Genomic DNA, 19,523 nt, shown 5'->3' on the forward strand with positions numbered 1-19,523 from the left:
TAAATACATGTTACTTACATACATACATACATTCTGTGTGTACTTTTCCTTTGAACAATGGTTGTTCAGTGATCATGGACAGTAGAGATCACATAGCAACATTGATTCTGCAGCTCTTACACATTCATCAATTGATGCCTGAATTACATTCATGAGTGTTTGGAACTATTTTGGAAATATTGCTCTTAATAAATAAATATTAAGGTTTCTAAGCCTTAAGAAAATTGACCAATTGTTGTCCAGTTACTTCTGTTGGATGATCCAACGGACGACTGGGATAAAGGTTTCTGCTGAGACTCATTTTTTTTTAATTTTTTTTTATTTTAATGACCTTCGTGTCTCTTGTTTTGGGGGGAAAATATGATTATGAAATGACCCTTTAAGATTTGTCACTCTCTCTTTCTCTTGTCTGAATCAAACTATGTGATCCTCTCTGTCTTTATTGAACAAATAGAGATGTGCTGTGAACACAGACAGACAGACAGACAGACAGACAGACAGACAGACAGACAGACCTGAGGCTCGGCGCTGCTGAGTGAGTGCTGGTCCAGCGCTGCCTCCCCCTCCGTCCTTAGCTCAGGTTCGGGGTCGGCGATGGGGGCTTTAGCTTCTTCTTCTACTTCCTTGTCGTCCTTGTCTCCCGCCTCACTGTCACACTGCGAGCGCCTCTTCAGGAAGGAGGAGAAGAGGCGAGACAGGCCGCGGCCGGCAGAGTTGCGGTTCCGAGGCCGAAACGGCTGCTCCTCCGGGGAGGGGGGTGGCCCGGCGTCCTGGCCCGCTTCCTCCTGCGGCCTTGGCTTCTTCTGATGACTCTCTGCCTCGTCTGTTGTCATGGCAACAGCTGTGGAGACACAGAACAAAATCATGTTACAAAAGAAAAGCAGCCCAGTACTGTATATGCTAATCAGATCAGACAAGTCAGACAGTCAAAGACATCCCCCACACCCCCCAAAAACAGTGCTCAAACCTCCAAACAATCTATCAATCAATGTATGTGTCACATGACAATTCCACAAAGAAATAGTAAAAATAACTAAAATAGCATAAATGAAGCATGAAGTGTTGGCAGATAGGCAGCAAACACCTTCTGATAAAGCCCTGCAGGCCAGAAATATTTCATAGTAAGAAAACCTTGTATTATTTTATTATTATTATTTATTTTATTAGGACTATTATTATGATAAGTATTATTAATGAGCATGCAATTTTTTCTTTGTTTGAAAAGTGTACCTGCTGCCCCCAACATGTCTCCTAGACTCTTCCACTATTTTTGTGTGTGTGTGTGTATCTGATCGTATTGACCTGTATTCTATCATGTCCCGAGGAGCGTCACGACTGCTCCTATAATGTGTAATTATGTAATTGTATATCTTACATAAATATGTAATTATTATGTGTAATTAAATAATAATGATGTGTAATGTGTGTGTCACATTGAGAGTCCAGGCGTGTGCACACTCACAAATCCTTAATCTGCAGCAGCTGACAGTTACAGCTATAAGTATGTGATATTCCGTTTACTTTGTGGTGAGATGCGCCGATCAATTTAGAGCCCGCACATTTCATAAGGCCAGTTGCCCGGTCACACAGTGAGTGAAGAGGGAGTTAGAGACGGGGAGATAGAGAAAGCGAGAAGGAAGAGGGAGATAGAGACAGTGTGAGGGAAGAGGGAGATAGAGACAGTGTGAGTGAAGATGGAGATAGAGACAGTGTGAGTGAAGAGGGAGATAGAGACAGTGTGAGGGAAGAGGGAGATAGAGACAGTGTGAGTGAAGATGGAGATAGAGACAGTGTGAGGGAAGAGGGAGATAGAGACAGTGTGAGGGAAGATGGAGATCGAGACAGTGTGAGTGAAGAGGGAGATAGAGACAGTGTGAGTGAAGAGGGAGACAAAGACAGCAAAAGAAGTGAAAAGGACAGATTGAACTGCAAAGTGAGCAAAAGGAATGAGACAGAAAAGTAAAATCATGAGTGTGACCCAGAGTGAAGGAACTTTGGCTTTAATTTAATTTAATTTGATTAAATGGGGGTGGCAGTAGCTTACGGACAAAAGTATGGTGGTGGCCTGGTAGCTGGAGAGGTGCCAGTTCACCTCCTGGGCATATTCATGCTCAATATTGCAATTTTACATTTTGACAATATTGAGCAACCCTGTCTGTAGCTGTCATGTGGCAACACATGAACTGTACAGCAACTTGGGAAATGGACGTATGTGAAATTGATGAATTTACTGTTTATCAGACCACGAATGACACAAGAAGTAGTGAGCTAGAGCAACCTCACCGCCTCACCCAAAAAAGCACATTTGACGGTGCAAAGAACACTGGTTTAGTGTGGGTTCAAGCTGTTGATCATCTTTCGAGCTGTGTGTGGTGTGTGTGTGTGTGTGTGTGTGTGTGTGTGTGTGTGGTGCTGGGTGGGTTCTTGATTCAATTAGAGCAGTGCTAAAGTGTCTGGTTGTGCTATGTCTTTCCATCTATGAAATGATGACTGAGACCACACACCTCTTCCATGCAGCACGTCAGCTTGATTTAACACACAAAACAATGTGGGTAGATTTGTAGGCGTGTTCTGTTTCTCTACTCCCTAACACACCAGATGGAACTGTGACATCATTGTTTGAATAATGCGGCACTAAAACAACACATGCAATCCATTTTTCTAAACATAAGAGTTGATCCTGTGTTGTTGGTGAATTCAAGTGTGCAGTATGGTTTTATTTGTCCGCTTGTGTGTGGTAATATGGTACAGTATAGAAAGGAGAGATATATATACATATACTGAATACTATTGCCTTCAGACGTGGTGCAAAAATATTCTGGGAGCCATTACTGTGTAGCCTGAAATCCTTTGTATGCTCAGGCACTGATAGGACGGGATCTGTGGCTCGCCACCACATGAAGTTAGAGACGCTGCTAGCAGCGCTCAGTGCTGAGTGGACGTTGGCACAGACGCACACTGCTGACATGGCAGAGAACAGGGAGAGCTCCAGGTGTACCAACGAGTGCACAACAACTTCACCTACTTCACCTTCTCATGCTTCTCCTTTAAATCTATTTTTACCAGACATTTGCCTATAAGGTTCTTTGAAATAAATCATTCAAGGATAGGAGAAAGGATACAAATTGACTAATCAAGTTGACTCATGGTAGCAGCCCTTCTGGTTGTGGGTTATGACCATTATTTTTCTGTGTCATGAAAGAGTAAATTGTGATTGTTATTATTATTATTATTATTATTATTATTATTATTATTATTATTATTATGTGATTATTCAGCTGGACTATAAAGTATTTGCAGGCAGGAATCTCTAACACAGAAACATTGTTACTGCTTGTTGAAGGCCTCAGTTTTATTTTGGGCAGGTGCTTCAAAGCCAACATACACAAAAAAGAAATCAGGTTCAAAATAGACTCAATGTGGGTTAGCAATGGATCCCGACTGATAAAGGATATTAATGCTTATAACATGGTTGACAGTCCGTTTTTATTTTTTAAATATTCATTCATCAAAATCATTTATTTGTTATTAGAAATGATTCTGATGACTGAATATAAAAAAAAAAACGTTTTCTTTTTTACATCAGCCATTATAAATGCCGATACCGATAGATCGGGAAATGCCTAATATTGACCGATAATATTGGCCCGCTGACATATTGGTCGGGCTCTAGTTAGCAAGTTCTATTACAGAGAAGCTGTTTCACACAAACTTTATAACAATACATGTTACACCATGTGCACACAGGCTGGATAGGAAGAGCGGAACATCAGAAGAGCGCCAAGAGACCTCTACAGGTAGCATTATCAAATTATCACATAGGATTGGTTATCTCCTGAATTTGTTTCCGAAACTGTTGCAAAAACACTGCTTTTCAAAACGGTGCGTATCATATATATATATATACATACATACATACATACATACATACATACATACATACATACATACATACATACATATACATCTTTAGCTCAAAACAGCTTTTGTTGTGTTTGATTGCTAGCTTGTAGCTGAGCTGGCAGTCCTTTCAAAACCGTTGTAACTATCCATGGTTGTTTGATTGCTAACTTGCAGCCAGCAGTAAACTAACTTGTTTAAGTAGGTCCATTTTTACTGTATTGACATGACAGAAGTCTCTCATTAGCATCTTGTATGCTACTTGTTGCAAAGTGATGCATGCAATTGTTGTCATTTTACAGTTGTTATCAAATACCTTTTTCTGGTCTAGAAGGCACCAACTTATTCTACTACTACACGAATGACCCAATTAATACTTATTCATCTTTCCAGCTGTGAAATATCCCTTTAAGAACAGCTTTTTTAGTGCTAAGGTCATTAGGGTTTGGCATCGATAACAGAATTACATTGTCCCTTCCTCTGTCTATCTGTTGCAATTGTCAAACTCTGTTCTCTTCAGGAAACAACTAACTTTGAGCTAGCAAGCTACACGCTAAAAGGGTCACAGAATGATTGTAAAGATTAACAAAGATTATGTTTAGGGCATTTCCTCTGTAACTTTGAACACCCCTAAAATCTAAAGAACCACACTGACAACTAATGCGTTAAGACTTTTGGTAGGCTACTCTAGCTAATAAAGCTAGCCCCTTTATAATGTTAGCCTAGCTGCTACTGATAGATTGAGACTGACAACTTTAGTGGCGATAACGTTACAGTTCAAAGCATTGTGGAGAGTGACAATAGTGTAGCTAACTGTATAGCTACACCCTTGGTAGATATAGTACAATATCTTGTTGATTCCTTTGTGCAATGCACTCTGCTTCTGTAGCAATGAGTGACAGGTAAATAAACTTGCGTGATTATCATGTGAACCGGCTTTCTTGGTTTCCTAGGTACATAATATTACTCCGCCGCTGCTGTAGCCTGTGCTACCCCACTACAGGGAACAAAGTATAACTATTGCAATGCGATGCATATTCCTAACAGTGTTCTATCAACAGACATTTACATCGATAGTCTGGCGTTATAATTTATTTGCCTTTGGTGTACAGTGGAGTGGGTAAGACTGATTAAATGGCAGGCTAGCAGATACAGTTGACTTGCATTAGCCTAGCACCAGCAAACTCTGCAACTGGAAGGACTGGATGAAAAGTGTTGAAAAAAATCAGTGTCTCCACTGATAAAAATAGTAAGGTCTTACGTCAAAAATTCGGAACCACCCCTATGATACTTCAAATAATTTCTCAGATTTGGACTCAGAGTGAGGTTCAAAAGTTAAAACTAAAATAATGCATTTGTAAAAAGTGAAAACATACTTAAGCATCTGTATTTCTGACTGCGTGCGAGCCAGAGTGCTGAAAATGAGCTTAAGGACTGAAAGCAGCTTTAAAAATAATCGGGCCCTGTGTGGGATTAAAGGCTGCTGCGGAGGCCACAGGAAGCTGGATGTCTATCAGTCACCGCTGGATCCACACACCAGATCTAGAAACAAGCCACAAACAGAGTTGGCCTGACCCAAATGAAAGACACAAGTGAAGAAAAAAAGCCCTAAAACACAAAAACAGAGGGCTGAGCCCTAACACAGCATCTGTACCGGGTCACCCCTATAACTAGACCTCAGGGATTCAAATGTACTGTGATGGAAGCAATCAATATCCAGATTCTACAAATCTGTGATTAAGAAAAAATACACTGAAAACGTCAGGGTAAGGCAGTTTTAGAGAAACATTTGCATTCTGACTGGCTGCTTGCAGCCATGTTATAAGGAGAATTCCAAAATACTATCTTATTGCAATTTAAGGCTTTGATTTGAGGCTCACGTTTTGTAACTATTTTCACTTTAAAAAATAACAGCTACAAAATCATTGTGATGCTACTCTGACAGGGCTCGCACCCTCTGAGTCGACTAATCACAACCGATTAGTCGACTGACATTTAGTCGATTTAGTCTTTTTTTTGTAATGCTTTTTCATGCTGAATGATTTTAAACTAATTTACAATAAACCTATGAGCACATCTCTGGTGAAGGGATAAGTTTGTCTAATAGTTTGTGCTTCTGCACATTGGTCCACTTGTGCACAGTATTGGAAGAGCCACTTTCCCAAACTCAGTGATAAATTTGAAGCCCCAAATAATCTCAGGACCTGTTGCAGTGTGAAAGTGGCTGATAGTTAAAAGACATGTGAGACTATAGGTGCCGATATAGGTTTTCCTCTGTTCATGGGACGCCCTTTAATAAATAAAGTGTCAAAAATGTTTGCATTTCCGTTTCAGACAGAGGCCAACACAAACACACACACTTATTAACGTGATAATAAAAGCCTTAAAGTAGGCAGTAAGTAGTATCTTTTAACTCAGGACAGCGCCACATCTCAAAAACACAGATAGGATTGGAGATGAGACGTTGAACTGACACGTAAGCGTGATCAGCTTCGTGGGAAATTAAGAATCAATGGAGTATGGGACTGACAGCAACATAACCAATCCCACCATGACAGATGCTCTACTTAGCACCAACATCAACCTTTATTTTTAAATGATTTCATGTAGCCTATTGGAACTCTTGCACACATGGGTGCTCAGAATTTTCTGTGAGTGCTCAAACTCCGGAACACCCACGTTATCGTCGCCTATTTTTTTTTTTTTTACAAAGAACTTCCTGGGTATCTCACCAGAAAAAAATAGAATACGGAAAATAACTTTAATTTTAACAAATTTAAATACTGTAATTTGATAGCTTATGGTTACTTGTGGAAGCTGATTACTTTGCTTTTATGGTAAAATCAGAAAAAAGCTCAGTAAAGTAGAAAAAAAGTAACTCGTATACGCCTACAAGTGTTACGTAGACACAGTATTGTCCACAGTATTGTCCAACAGAGAATGTCTGTGGACATGTTGATACACAGCATGCGTTTTGTTTGTATTGTTAACAATGGCTTAACCTGGCTAGAGCTGATTCCACACTGAAATCCAACTTGTTTTAATGGAACTCGGTTAACTCAGGTGTAGTCTACATCCACAAAGTTCCACTGGATTTCACTCATTTAGGCCGGATGTCCGTCCCCTTCCTCTTGACGGCTCCTTAGATCTCTGCAGGGTATATCCAGACAGCTAGCTAGACTATCTGTCCAATCGGAGTTTTGTGTCTCACGACTAAAACTCCTTTTGTACGTACACGTTTCGCCAAAACAAATTTCTTTCCGGGGCTATTTTGCAGAGTCATTGTTGCTCCGTCTGGCGCTTAGCACACCACGGATGAACTTTAAGCAGCCCGGTTCTATGTGAAAACAACATCGGCAGAAAGGAACAGACAAACTGAACATGCTCGCTCAATTTTCAGGTAAACTCCTGAAGACACTAAAGTGTTATCCTTATTATCCTATATTAGCGTTATAGAAGACAGACATGGGATCTGGGGATTTTTTTTTTTTTTACACTGTGGTATTGAATTGTGTATCAAGAATCATTAACTTCCCCTGGTAGGCTATTGATATTGCTGACTACATTTCTACTATCATGCCATCTATTATAGTAGTTGCCAGTATTGTTTTTGTTTTTTTTAAATAATGTTCAAATATTCAAATAAGGAATTTCATGTTTTGTAGCCTATAATTGTTTTTTTTTGCACGACTTTAGTATTGAGTGTCGTTGCTTTTATGTTGGTAAGGTACAAGATTGTTGGTATCGTTAGTAGCCTGATATATCGCAATATAATAAGAATCAAATTATAGCGAGCGAATAGCAGCCCTGGACAACATGGAGACTAAAGCAGCCGCTGTACACCTTCTTATGTCTGATTTACCAAACCATTTACAACGTTAGCTACAATTTATCCGTTCAATGCATTCATTCCGTAAGACAAATGTGAAAAGCATCGCTGTTTACAAAGACCTAAGCATCATTTGCTATCGCTCGTAGCAATACCTCTAACATTTAAGATGCATTTAACCACTTTAGCCCGGTTTGCGGATAGAAATGAAAGCAGTGCGCGTGAGAGTGGAACAATAACAGTGGCGGTAGGTGTACCTGTCTGCAAATGGCGCTGAATGTGAAAATGTCAACAAATGGAGTGTGAGCAGCTGCCAGTGTGCTGGCCGCTGACACTCACCCTGTGTTCCGCTCCACCACCAAGAAGAAAAGATGCTCCGCGGTCACTGGTCCTGCTCGGTTTCAGACAAAACAGAGACGGGATTCACGAGCGGTTCCCAGCGGATGGAACAATGTGTTGAGGTACCAGCCGAGCAGACGGCGCCCGGGTGTTCCTGTGCCCTCAGTGTTGTCTGACAGGCAGTCAAGAGAGGCGCAAAATGCATGTTTCCTCCCTAGCTGTGCAGCCGCTGAAGCTGCACAGTATAGTTTTTCTCAGCGGATGGAGAGAGAGAAAAAGCTACAGAAAAAGATATTACCTTAATTGAACCTGGAGTTTTTTTCGTAACCCTTGTGTTGTCTTCCTGTCAAAATTGAAAATCAACACTTTTGTTGACGCTTTTTGATCAATGTTTTTACGTTATTCTCACGTTTTTGTCCTTTTTTTTCAATGTTTGTCACTTTTTTTGACGTTCAAAACCCGTAACACTGACTTATTAACTTTATTTTTACAGTTATATTTAGAATTTATGGTCAATAAACCTCATTTTTAGGGAATTATACCTATGTTTGAGTTAGAAAAGCAGAAATCAGCAATTAAAATTAAAGGAATGAATGTAGATGGATAATCACAGACTGGAATATGTCAACTTTTACTCAATACTATTTCGAAACCAATTCAATTTGTTTTTCAAATTGACAAAAAAAGACACCCCAAAATTCATCCAGTACAGATTTGTACTTGCCGAAGAGCGTTGTGTGGAATGTAGGCCTATCATGATATTTTGGGTAATTACAATTGGATAGTTAAAAAAAAACATTGATATAGGAAATCGGGTCAATTTGCCCCGAGAACAAAATGAGGGTTAAACTCTTCGGTAAAACACCAAGAGTGAACTTTCAGGCTAGACTTTTAAAATGTTGAACTACAATCAATCAATACAGTGATTGCAATCAAAGTGGACAAGGAACTGCTTCCTCGTGAGCTGCTCCAGCATCATCTCTCTGGGCTGTGCCAGCCCATGTGTTTCCTTGTTGTGCTCCTGCAGGTTGTTTTGACTGTATTTAGACAAAGACTTGTTTTTGAAAAACAAGAAAGCAAAGTCTTTTCCGTCCGAACAGGTTTCCTCCCAGTGTTTCTCTTCAGCGTATCTGTGGTGCGGCGTTCTGCCTCTGTTCTACAAGTGTGTGCTACACTTCTAAATGGATCTCCGTCATCATCAGCCTCACACACATACACACACACCCTCATGTTACAGTGGTATTTCCCTATCAGCACACCACTCAAAAGACAATAAACACATATCATATCAACAAATGGCTACCCAAAAGACAAGGTCATAACTGTTACCTCTTGTGTAGTGTTTATCAGGTCTACTGTGAATCCACAACATTCCACTTCGGGGATTGCTCCGTTGCCGACTGAAATTCTGCCGGATTCCACTTATTTAGGCCGGATATCCGTTGCCAGAGGCTTCCTTTGTGTTGTCGTTCTAAACTCCGGTGGATTTCAGAGGACTATGGTTTACTTCTCCTCAGATCTCTGCAGGGTAAATCCAGACAGCTAGCTAGACTATCTGTCAAGTCAGAGTTTTCTTTTGCTCGACTAAAACTACTTGAATGTACACATATTCCACCGAAACACTTTCCTTCCCGGGACTATTTAGCAGCGGCACCGTGGCTCCGTCCAGCATTTAGCACCACTCAGGGCGATTTCGATTGATTTATAGAAATACCGATAAACCAGAGCACATTTTTCTGCTGTCCCGGAATGCTGTGGGGTCTGGCCAGACCCTCCTCCGCATTGCAAGTCTACCTATTGTGCTGTTATGTCATGTTGTGATATTAAATGTGAAAAATGACCGTTCATTTGAATTGCAAAGATATGTGATCAGCAAACCTGTTTCTTTCTGTTGTCATTTCAGCTGTAACTGAAATGTTTAAAGATATTCAGTTAAACACGGAGGTCCAACCTATCTATGATGTCTGCTGTCTTATTTTCTGTCCTGTGGTGCGTTGCTAGTGATTTTCTTTGAATAATCCCAATCTGGCATTCAGCCAGTCAGAATGACTGCTAGTTTGGGTGGTGTCATTTCTTTAGCCTGTGGCCCAACAGCTAAATGAGCTCTTCAAGCAAACGTTTGTTAAAGTGTTGACATATAAAAGCATCAAAAATGCCTTTAACATGAACAATTGCAGTGCCCGTTCAAAACGGCCTCCAGAAAGTTGAAGGAAGCAAAACAGATCTCTTCCTTCTTGTGACTTTATCCAGAAACATTTTGATCAGGAGACACTTGTTTGCAAATAAGCAAAGGTTTATTGTACATAAGCATAATAAAACGTACAGTCTTTGGAGATTTAGACTCCATCGTAGAATAATTTGTAAAAGGGGTAAGGAAGCCAAGACACTGGTGGTGAAGGAGCCCGGAGACCAGACCAAAGGAGTCGACGGAGCATCCAGCAGGAGGAAGACCCAGGGTACCTTTGGGTGACAGTGCCTGGACGTGGAAGCGGAGGTGGCGGGTTGCATGCTTTGCCTGAAATGACAGCTGACAGCAGCAGGGAGAGAAACAGATTTAAAAAAGGGTTGTGACGCTGTGATTGGCCCTTGGAATGTGTGGCCAAATGGGATTGGTTTAACAGGAAGGTGAACGCCTCCAACAGCTGATTTGATTTATGAAGAGAGCATTAATGAAGTGTTAGGTCTTCTTGAAGGAATTAACGCTGAGCTACATTACCCTGAAATAACTTACAGAGGGCTCTCAAAGCAACCAAACATGTACTACTGACTTTCTGTGTACTTTACATATCACAATAAAATGGGATTATTATTCATTAACCCTTGTGTTGTCCTCCCAGTTAAAAAATCTGAAAAGAAATCACAGACAAAAACTTGACATTTCTGTCCCTTTTTTTAGTCTTTTTTTTGTTTTCACTAACATTTCCTTACTACCATTAGTTTTACACTACTTTTTGGAATTTATGGTCAAAAACCCTAATTTCTATAGATTTATACCTAATATTTCGGTTAAAAAAGCAGAAAATATCAACTATTTTGAATAATAGTTAAGACCAGAGGAACGTACAAATGAATTTAGTCAGGAAGGAAAGTGATCAATTATATTTGCAAAGAGCGGAATTTAATCCATTCTTTGTGGTAATTTGGTTAAAAAGAAACCCATATTTCAGATACAGACATGTTTTTAAAGAGGTCAAATTTGACCCAAGGACAACAGGAGGGTTAAACTATCCAGCAATATATTAGAATTGAAAGCTTCACCTTGAACAGAAGTTAAGTTCATTTAAGGAGCTTTGTGCTGATAATGCAGAAGTCGTACTGTGCAGTAACAGACGGCTTTATCAGATGGCATAGGTAAAGGGCCTCATGAAGTTGGGTTTTTTTGTTTAGTTTTTTATAAAACTCAAGCAGTAACATGTGTTGTGGCCTGGCTTGGGTGCAGCTCATCTAGAGATTCTGCATGTCGCCTATTTCTTTTCCGTGCAGCCGTCACACATCCAGGTAGTATTAGTTGATGAAGCAGGGATCCTGGCTCAGCCTGCTACAGCGCACAGAACGGCCAGAGACACAACTGCCGGCAGCAAAACAACCTGTAAACTGTGCTGGAGAGCTCGGGAGCCTGGGCATTTATCTCTCATGTTTGTGTATGTTTATTTTCATAATTTGCATGTAGGTTAGTTTGTTGTGAAGAGAGAAGCATCTTACAAAGTAATGTTAAAGCATGGATATAATTGGCAGAGATATTTTGCCAGTGGTAACATATTCAGTGTTATAAAAAAAGTTAGTTGGCAAACTTACAATTTCAGTTGGCAGAGTGACGATGCTCCGGACACTTGTGAGAGTTTGGCTGTAAGGTCAGTAAGCTACTGTTTATCCGTAAGGTCAGAAACAAAATAAAATATGGAGGTATTCATTTAAAGCCCGCTGGAAGATATACTTGACTGAGAGCTGTGAACCCACTCCCACAGTTGCACACAGAGGTCTCTTAAGAGTTTTATAAATACTTATGTGCATGGATATATGAAACAATAGATGGTCCATTTGTCATTGTAAAAAAGGTACTATAGCAGTGTCTGGGCTATACACTGAAAAGGGTTCCCATGTTTTCCAGATTTGAGTATTAGCGTCTGCCTCTGAGCCATGCATACTTGTTACAATACATACATGTTTTCTAATACCCAAATCCTGGGATGAGTACAACAGCTCTAAAACAAACAAAATAGCCAAGCGGATGGATGAAACCTCTATCCTGTAAGACAGCGCGTAGGGCATACACACCCAGTTACACACCCTTTGGTTTTCCTTCATTTGCACAGGAGGCAAGTGTATTTGTGGAAGCAGCCAATGGGAGCAGTGCAGGGAGCAGCCTGCTTCAATTCTAACTCAGAGCTGCTGTTGATGGCAGAGCCTCACCATCGGTTACCAAGGATCCCTGTGCCATAAAAAAAAATCAATGCATCCATTTTCACTCAGCATCAGTGAGAGGGGAGAGCGGGGAGGCGGGATTCATTTGAATTAATTCATTCAAATGTGAATTCAGGTCCCCGTTCAGTCTTTAGCTGTTATGATTCCACAGCGAGGTACAATCCCACTCGTGTTTGGGCACTAATTGTTACATAACAGACTGCAGTAGGCCTAAATTCTGATCAGATCTGAGGACACTTAGAATGATTGACAAGAATGCAATCTTTTAGGAAGAGGTTGTTGCTAAAGCATACTACAGAGGAGAAAATTACCCAGGTTCTTAAAGGAATACTTCGATGTTTTGGGAATTATGCTGATGTTTCACTGTCTCTATGAGAGTGAGATGTTTTATGCAACAGTGTGCTGGATGTGGACGGCTGCAAGCTTCTCTGCAACTTTGCTCTTTTTTGTTTTAATTGGTTCTATCTTTTACTTATTTATAAGTAAACTAGTAAGTAAGTATAAGTTATAATTTATATTTATATACAACATGCGCAAGGCCAAAGCGAGCACAATCATACGGTATGATAGAAAACTACTTCTGCACGTTAGATTGTTGGTTGACAGCCCTTTTTTCACCACAACCAACAAACAATGGGGAACTTTCATGGCTGGGATTACCTGACACCAGCCAATCCCTGGATGAGCAGTATCAAGTTATGACAGGGCAGGAACCTCATGGCTTTTATTTTTAACAACGCCAACATGATGTCTTGCTGATATATCACCAACACATCAGTTGTGCTACGCATGGAGGTAATACGCTCCACCATGTTCATACTCCTTTCCAAAATGGATAAAAGGCCCTCCCCGGCCTTCTAATCGGCAAATCCTATCACGTCAAATTTTGACTTTGAACTTAAACGTGACCCATCAGTGACACGAACCATTCAGCACGGGTACGACCTATCAGACCCAGCTCTATGACACTGCTTTAGCATGACAGAGTGGTGTGTGTTTAGAGACAACACCATAGACACATACACGGAAGGAGGTTCGGCTACATCGGCAAATGCATCAATGACTTTGTACCAAAGATTACTGTATGGACATTCCAAATTAGAATCTCTAATCAGTAAAGTCTGCGCATAAAGCATGGTCCTTTAAGTTTGGACTTCAACACCAGAAACACATGGCTGAACTAATAACCATCACAGACTACAAAAGGAAAATCAGCAGTGATGAGGTAATGTCTGCATCTCTCCAATATGAGTTTAACAACTTTTATGCATACAGCTGAGAAAGCACAAAAGGCCCAGGACGGCTGCCCATTTATCATATCCAGGGTGGATGAACCCACACAAGGCACCTGGACCTGATGGCATCCCTGGCCCAGTTTGAAAACCAGCTGGCAGATGTCTTCACAGTGGGGGTGTTGGAACGAATTTCCGAAAGTCGAATATAATTCAAAACACTACAATTTGGATGCTGAAATTAATGTTCAAATGTGATTTATTTTTTTTCAAATAAATTGGCTAACATAAGCTAATCTCCCTCTTCTTACCTTGGCCCACCCAGATGTGAAAACAAAATACTTTTCTCATTTCACATCTGATGAACAATCTGTTAGCGGGAGTGAGAAAATCACAAGGCATTGTGAGGTCTTAACATCACGGAGCGTCATACATTAGTACGGAAATCAGAAAAAAGACATGAAATAGTTTTAACATTACTTTAAAATTGACATTCACAGAGCCAAAAAACTTATGTAATCATTAGATAGCTTGTTCTTGTTTCTTAACTGCATCGCGAGTTATAGGAGCATAGGAACTTCATGGAGACAGCTAAAGTTACTGTTAGCTGCCCTACAGCTGTCAGAGTTGCTTTGACTTCATACATTACCTAATGTATTCTCAGTAAGGTGACAACCTGCAAGAAACAGGTTGTCAGCAACTTGGCTAACACTTTTGTTACTTTGTTCATGACAAAACGTTTTGGGCTGTGCTTTCTTACATTATGCCATTTTGCTGAGCGGCGTGTTGGAAATGCAATGCGCCATGACATAGGTCCCCTTCAAGCCCAGGCCATTGTTGAAAGTCTCTCTAGTGAACAGGATGTGAAACAACAACCACGTGCTTACAGTGTCATTGACAATGCATGAGCCTGAGTAGTGTAGTACATATTAATAACAGGCTGCATTTGAGCATTAAACATTAAAATATTGTTGAATATTAAAAAAAGAAAGAAATTCAAATGGTATTATAGCGGAAGATTGACAGCTCTAGTAAGAGGGACATTTTCAACCTGTCACTACTCCAGTCTGTTGTCCCCACAAGTTTAACCACTATTGTCCCTGTCCTACAAAATGTGGCTCCACAACATCCTCCACTCTGACTCTCAACACTGGAACGCCCCCCCCGGCTGTGTGCTAAGTCCTCTCCTGTAGTCCCTGTACACGCACGACTGCATGGCCTCACACAGCTCCAACACGTCACAAAGTTCATTGATGCTGTAAAGCAGGGGCTTCATTTTTTGTGATGAGCTTCTTAGAAAAAGGGAATGTTTGGTTAACCTTTCCAAGTGTAAAGTGGGACACTACGCTGTGTTAGTATTACCAAGTAATGTTACATTCAGGTCAATAGAGACGGCACTGGTCAAGGTGTTAAACAACCTCAGGTGCAACTATGTGAAAAAAACTCTTTGTGTTAGTATTATTGGATCTTACTCCTGCTTTTGATACTGGAGATCACTCAATTCTTTTAGATAGACTTCACAAGCAGGTTGGCTTCCCTGGGACTGTTTTTTGACTGGTTTAAATCATATCTTACTGACAAAAAAAATGGTGTTACTGCGAACGCTCATCAAAAAGCTATAAGATGTATTGTGGTGTTCCTCAAGGTTTGATTTTAGGACCAACTCTTTTTAATATCTACATGTTGCCACTTTGACACATCATCAGGAGACACAACATACAGTTCCATCATTATGCTGATGATAAACACCACTACATTGCCGTGTCTCCTGATAACTTAGAGCCAATTATTGCCCTTTTGACTGTATTTTAGATATCAAGTCATGGATGGCAAAGAACTTTCTCCAGCTCAACCAGAGAGAGAAATAGAATGCAAAACTGCAAATGATGGCAGTTTAATCCAGCCAACAAGTTAAGAACCTAGGGGTTATTTTTTATTCAGATCTTAACTTGTAGCCACATGTCAGAAATGTAACATAAACAGCCTTTTATCATGCCTTAATCTATCCATTATGTATTCTATTGTGATGTCTTACTTTCTGGTATTCCTAAGACAAATATTGTTTAATTACAATTATTGCAAAACTCAGCTGTACATGTGTTGACAAAGAACAGAAAAAGACCCAACATTAAACCCTTTTTAAAGCCTCTGCAGAGGCTACCCGTTTGCCTCAGAATTGATTTTGAGATAATTTTATTGGTTTATAACGGTTTTGACCGTAGTTATTTATCAGATTTGCTTTCATATTATGAACGCTCAGGTCTTCTGGAAGTGGTCTTTTAATAGTCTCAAAAGTCAGAAAGTAACCTCACGGTGAGGCATCCTTCAATTACTTAATTGCAGAAAACGCTGATATTTTTAAGGCAAACTCATAACCTACCTCTTTAGCCAAGTCTTTCATTAAACAAGTTATTCATCCATCTATTTATCTATTTTAGACTTTTAATAAAACAATTTTTGTCTCTATCTAATTCTGGCCTATTTATTTATATGTAGTCTCTTTTTAATTGGTTTCTTACTTGATATTATTAGCTGTTTTTATTTAACTTCTATTATATATCAACCTATATACTTCAATATTATATTAATATCTATTTTAACTTCCTCACTTCAGCTCAGTGCCTGTTTTTAATGAATTTAAATTGTATCTGAAGATTTATTCTAGAGAATATTCTGGACAGCAGTGGTCATTGTTTAGTTATGTTGCAATAATAATAAACATTTCCATAAAGCAAACCTATTAGTCCACTCCTATGTTGATAAGAGCATTAAAAACATCCCTTTTAACATTTATATCAGATAAAAAAGTGTGTTCAATCACATGTTAACTATGGACAATGGATTGACGTAACTAAAATATATGTGTGTGTATGTATACATGACAAATTATAATCTGTTTTTGTATTACCCCCTTGCTGCTGTAAGACTGCAAATTTCCCCGTTGTTGGACTCATGAATTATTATGTTACCTTAAAAAGTTCCTCTATTGTTATATATAATGCAGTCAATCACATTTTTAAACACAAATTAAACCTTTAGTCATTATTGCATTGCAGTTTCAGACATACTGTACCACATGTCTTTCTAAAATTTGTTAAAACGATGAAGTGGGACAAAACGGAAATACTCAAGGAATGCACGAGCTGAACCAAACCATTGTTAAATAAAGAGTCCAATCTTTGACAAAAAATTTAAAAAAAACATTCAAATCAGCAGCTACTTGCACAAAAGAAGCACAAAAGAAACTCAGAGCCCAACAGCCCATGGGTACAGCCTTCTGCATCCAGAGGCATGTTGTAATGGGCATATCTAAGCCCTTCGCGGGGCTTTGTCTGCTCAGCAACGCGCTTGCTGCACCAGCAGTCTGTACAGTCACGTCTCCTCACAAATTCATACAGACACTCCTTCCCCCATCAATGCACAAAAGGCCAGATTTTGCCCTCGCAACCCCTCCCCCCCTTCACTATCACTTCTCCCCTGGTGTGAATAGCAGGTGCTGAGCCAGAGCATCTGCTGCGCTGAAGGAGCACAGAGAAAAGCAGCCCCCTCCCTCCCTGCTGTCTACCCCCAAACATTTAAAACATAAGTGATGCCTGATATAGGAGCCAGGAGCCAGGCAACACTCTCAGTTAACCTTTCATCACCAGAACTCATGCTGCGCTGGAAACCCTGCCGAACCTTGTTAAACAGTTGAGTGCTGATCCAGAAGTTTGCAAACGTTCCCAAATTTGTCTGTATTTTGTGTAAGCCGACTGTGTAGGTCTAAAACTGGCTGGATCCGCCTCCAAGTGGGCAGCGGTGATGTCTCGCAGACCGTGACCATCCCTTGATGATCCACTTCCTCCCTCTTAAGTCATCTCTGTGCTGAAGACATTTGTAAAAGTCTGTGTTCAGCTCTCAGTGCTGTTCTGAATCTCAGTGGTTTGAAGTTTGGATACTCTCCTGCATCCCTGTTTGTACGTTAAGATGTCTGTTTAATTTTAAGCATTATTACCTAAAAGGTGTGTGTGCTTTACTTTAGTGTTACAGACAACAATGCAGGTCGCGTGCTCTGTAGAGAGTGTTAGATTCCCCAAACTGAACAAAATGCGCTTATGGAAATACCCAAAACTGCCTAGCCAGCTCAATTTTGTTGTAACTAAGATATCTGCTTAAAAAAAAAGAAATGTTGCCTATTTTTGATAAAGCTTTGTGTTACCAACTCCCCAGCACTAAAGACACACCTTCAAGCAGTCAGCCATGTTGTATTGAAGCTATAGACATTTTATTTATTTTAATTTTTTTATTTATTTGATCAGGATCATGCAGTAATCAACATTTCTTTAAATGTGCCAGTGTTAGCCTGACAACTAATGTGACAACTGTAGTCCTAGTTACCCAGCATGCATGTCTTTATAGTGGGAGGAAACCCACACAAACAAGGGGGGAACATGCAAACTCCACACTGAAATGTCCCAATTAGACCAGGGATCAAACTCAGGATGCAGTGCCTACGAGCAATGAGGCAGCAGTGCTAACCACTGATCCACCGTGCCACTCATACTCTCTCCCTGTCTCTCTCTCTCCCTCTCTCCCTCTTTCTCTCTCTCTCTGTCTTTTATCCTGGCAGATTTAGCCACAATCTCAAACAGCTAATCACATCGTTGCTGTCAATATTGAAATGTTCTCCTCCCGTTGCTGTCAGCTCTAATTTCAGCGTGACAGGTCAAGACCATTCATGCTCCCCATTCATCTCCAGTGCTCCGGACTGAGTTCCCCCTCTCATCCAATAAGATCTCAGCCTCCACTTCATCCATCACCAGCACCACAAGGGTCTAGACTCCATCAGGGTAGCTCACACTACTCAGCTTCTCCATCGCCTTCAAAATATGATCGTGTGTCATGATGGGAATTCGATGACATTACGATGGGGACTTTTTTTTATTAGTCATTTTGTAAACATGTCAATAAATAATTGTTCACTCAAAAATTAGGTCTAACATAAATTAAGAAAAAGAAGTGAGCCTGTGGAGAACCCTGCAGGGTTCATATATAATATTCTATGTGTTGGTAGCAGTGGAAGTTCTTAACTTAATTAGTCTTGGTCTGCCAAACAACCTTTCCAGAGATGTCTATGGTTGATAACTAAACTAACAAGTTATAGATAGGACCATGGTGGGACTAACACACTACATGGCCCTGTAAGCCCCACTGACAAAGGGCAGCTGTGGCTCAGTGGTAGAGCGGTTGCCTGCCAATCGGAAGGTTGGTGGTTCGATCCCCGCCCCTGCAGTCATTGTCGTCGTGTCCTTGGGCAAGACACTGAACCCGAGTTACCCCCGGTGCTGCACATCAGAGTGTGAATGTGTGTGAATGTTTATCTGATGAGCAGGTGGCACCTTGTACGGCAGCCTCGGCTACAGTGTACGAATGTGTGTGAATGGTGAATGTTTCCTGTAGATGTAAAAGCGCTTTGAGCAGTTGTCAAGACTGGAAAAGCGCTCTATAAATACAGCACATTTACATTTACAAACAGCATTGGGCACTGTGGTGATTTTGCCGTAGTGGTCACAGTCGGTATTGCAGGGTCACACGATGCACTATAGCCCAAACAAAGCTGAGAGCTGTAATATGTTGGTGATTCAGCAGGAAATCAGCCAGAGAAAGACTCTAATGTTTGTATTATAAGGGAGCCAAAAACACAAATGAAGTAGTTTTTTTTTTTTTAAACAGACCAAGTAGTGGCAATCTACACTCACCGGCCACTTTATTAGGTACCCCATGCTAGTAACGGGTTGGACCCCCTTTTGCCTTCAGAACTG

General features: G+C 40.4%; 1 protein-coding gene and 1 long non-coding RNA gene across 18 annotated transcripts in view; one reads left to right on the forward strand and one right to left on the reverse strand.

The window, feature by feature from the left end:
* Positions 1–19,523, reverse strand: part of epb41a (erythrocyte membrane protein band 4.1a) — a 69,880-nt gene that overhangs the window by 40,084 nt on the left and 10,273 nt on the right. For 14 of the 17 annotated variants that reach the window (XM_034892404.1, XM_034892403.1, XM_034892401.1 and 11 more), the window contains exons 1-2: positions 8,069–8,279; positions 516–841 (exon numbers count right to left, since the gene is read on the reverse strand). In XM_034892404.1, coding sequence (XP_034748295.1) covers positions 516–833 — 318 coding nt within the window. In that variant the 5' untranslated portion in view covers positions 834–841; positions 8,069–8,279. Of the gene's footprint in view, positions 1–515; positions 842–8,068; positions 8,281–19,523 lie in introns of those variants that run through there. The other 3 variants (XM_034892402.1, XM_034892391.1, XM_034892405.1) reach the window with 2 other exon arrangements.
* On the forward strand, positions 1,414–12,146 carry LOC117956984. Its single transcript, XR_004659413.1, has 4 exons — positions 1,414–1,428; positions 2,262–2,263; positions 4,571–4,741; positions 12,136–12,146. It is a non-coding gene; the product is annotated as an uncharacterized LOC117956984 (long non-coding RNA).

The sequence above is a fragment of the Etheostoma cragini genome, chromosome 14, assembly GCF_013103735.1.
Source record: "Etheostoma cragini isolate CJK2018 chromosome 14, CSU_Ecrag_1.0, whole genome shotgun sequence".
NCBI lineage: Eukaryota > Metazoa > Chordata > Actinopteri > Perciformes > Percidae > Etheostoma > Etheostoma cragini.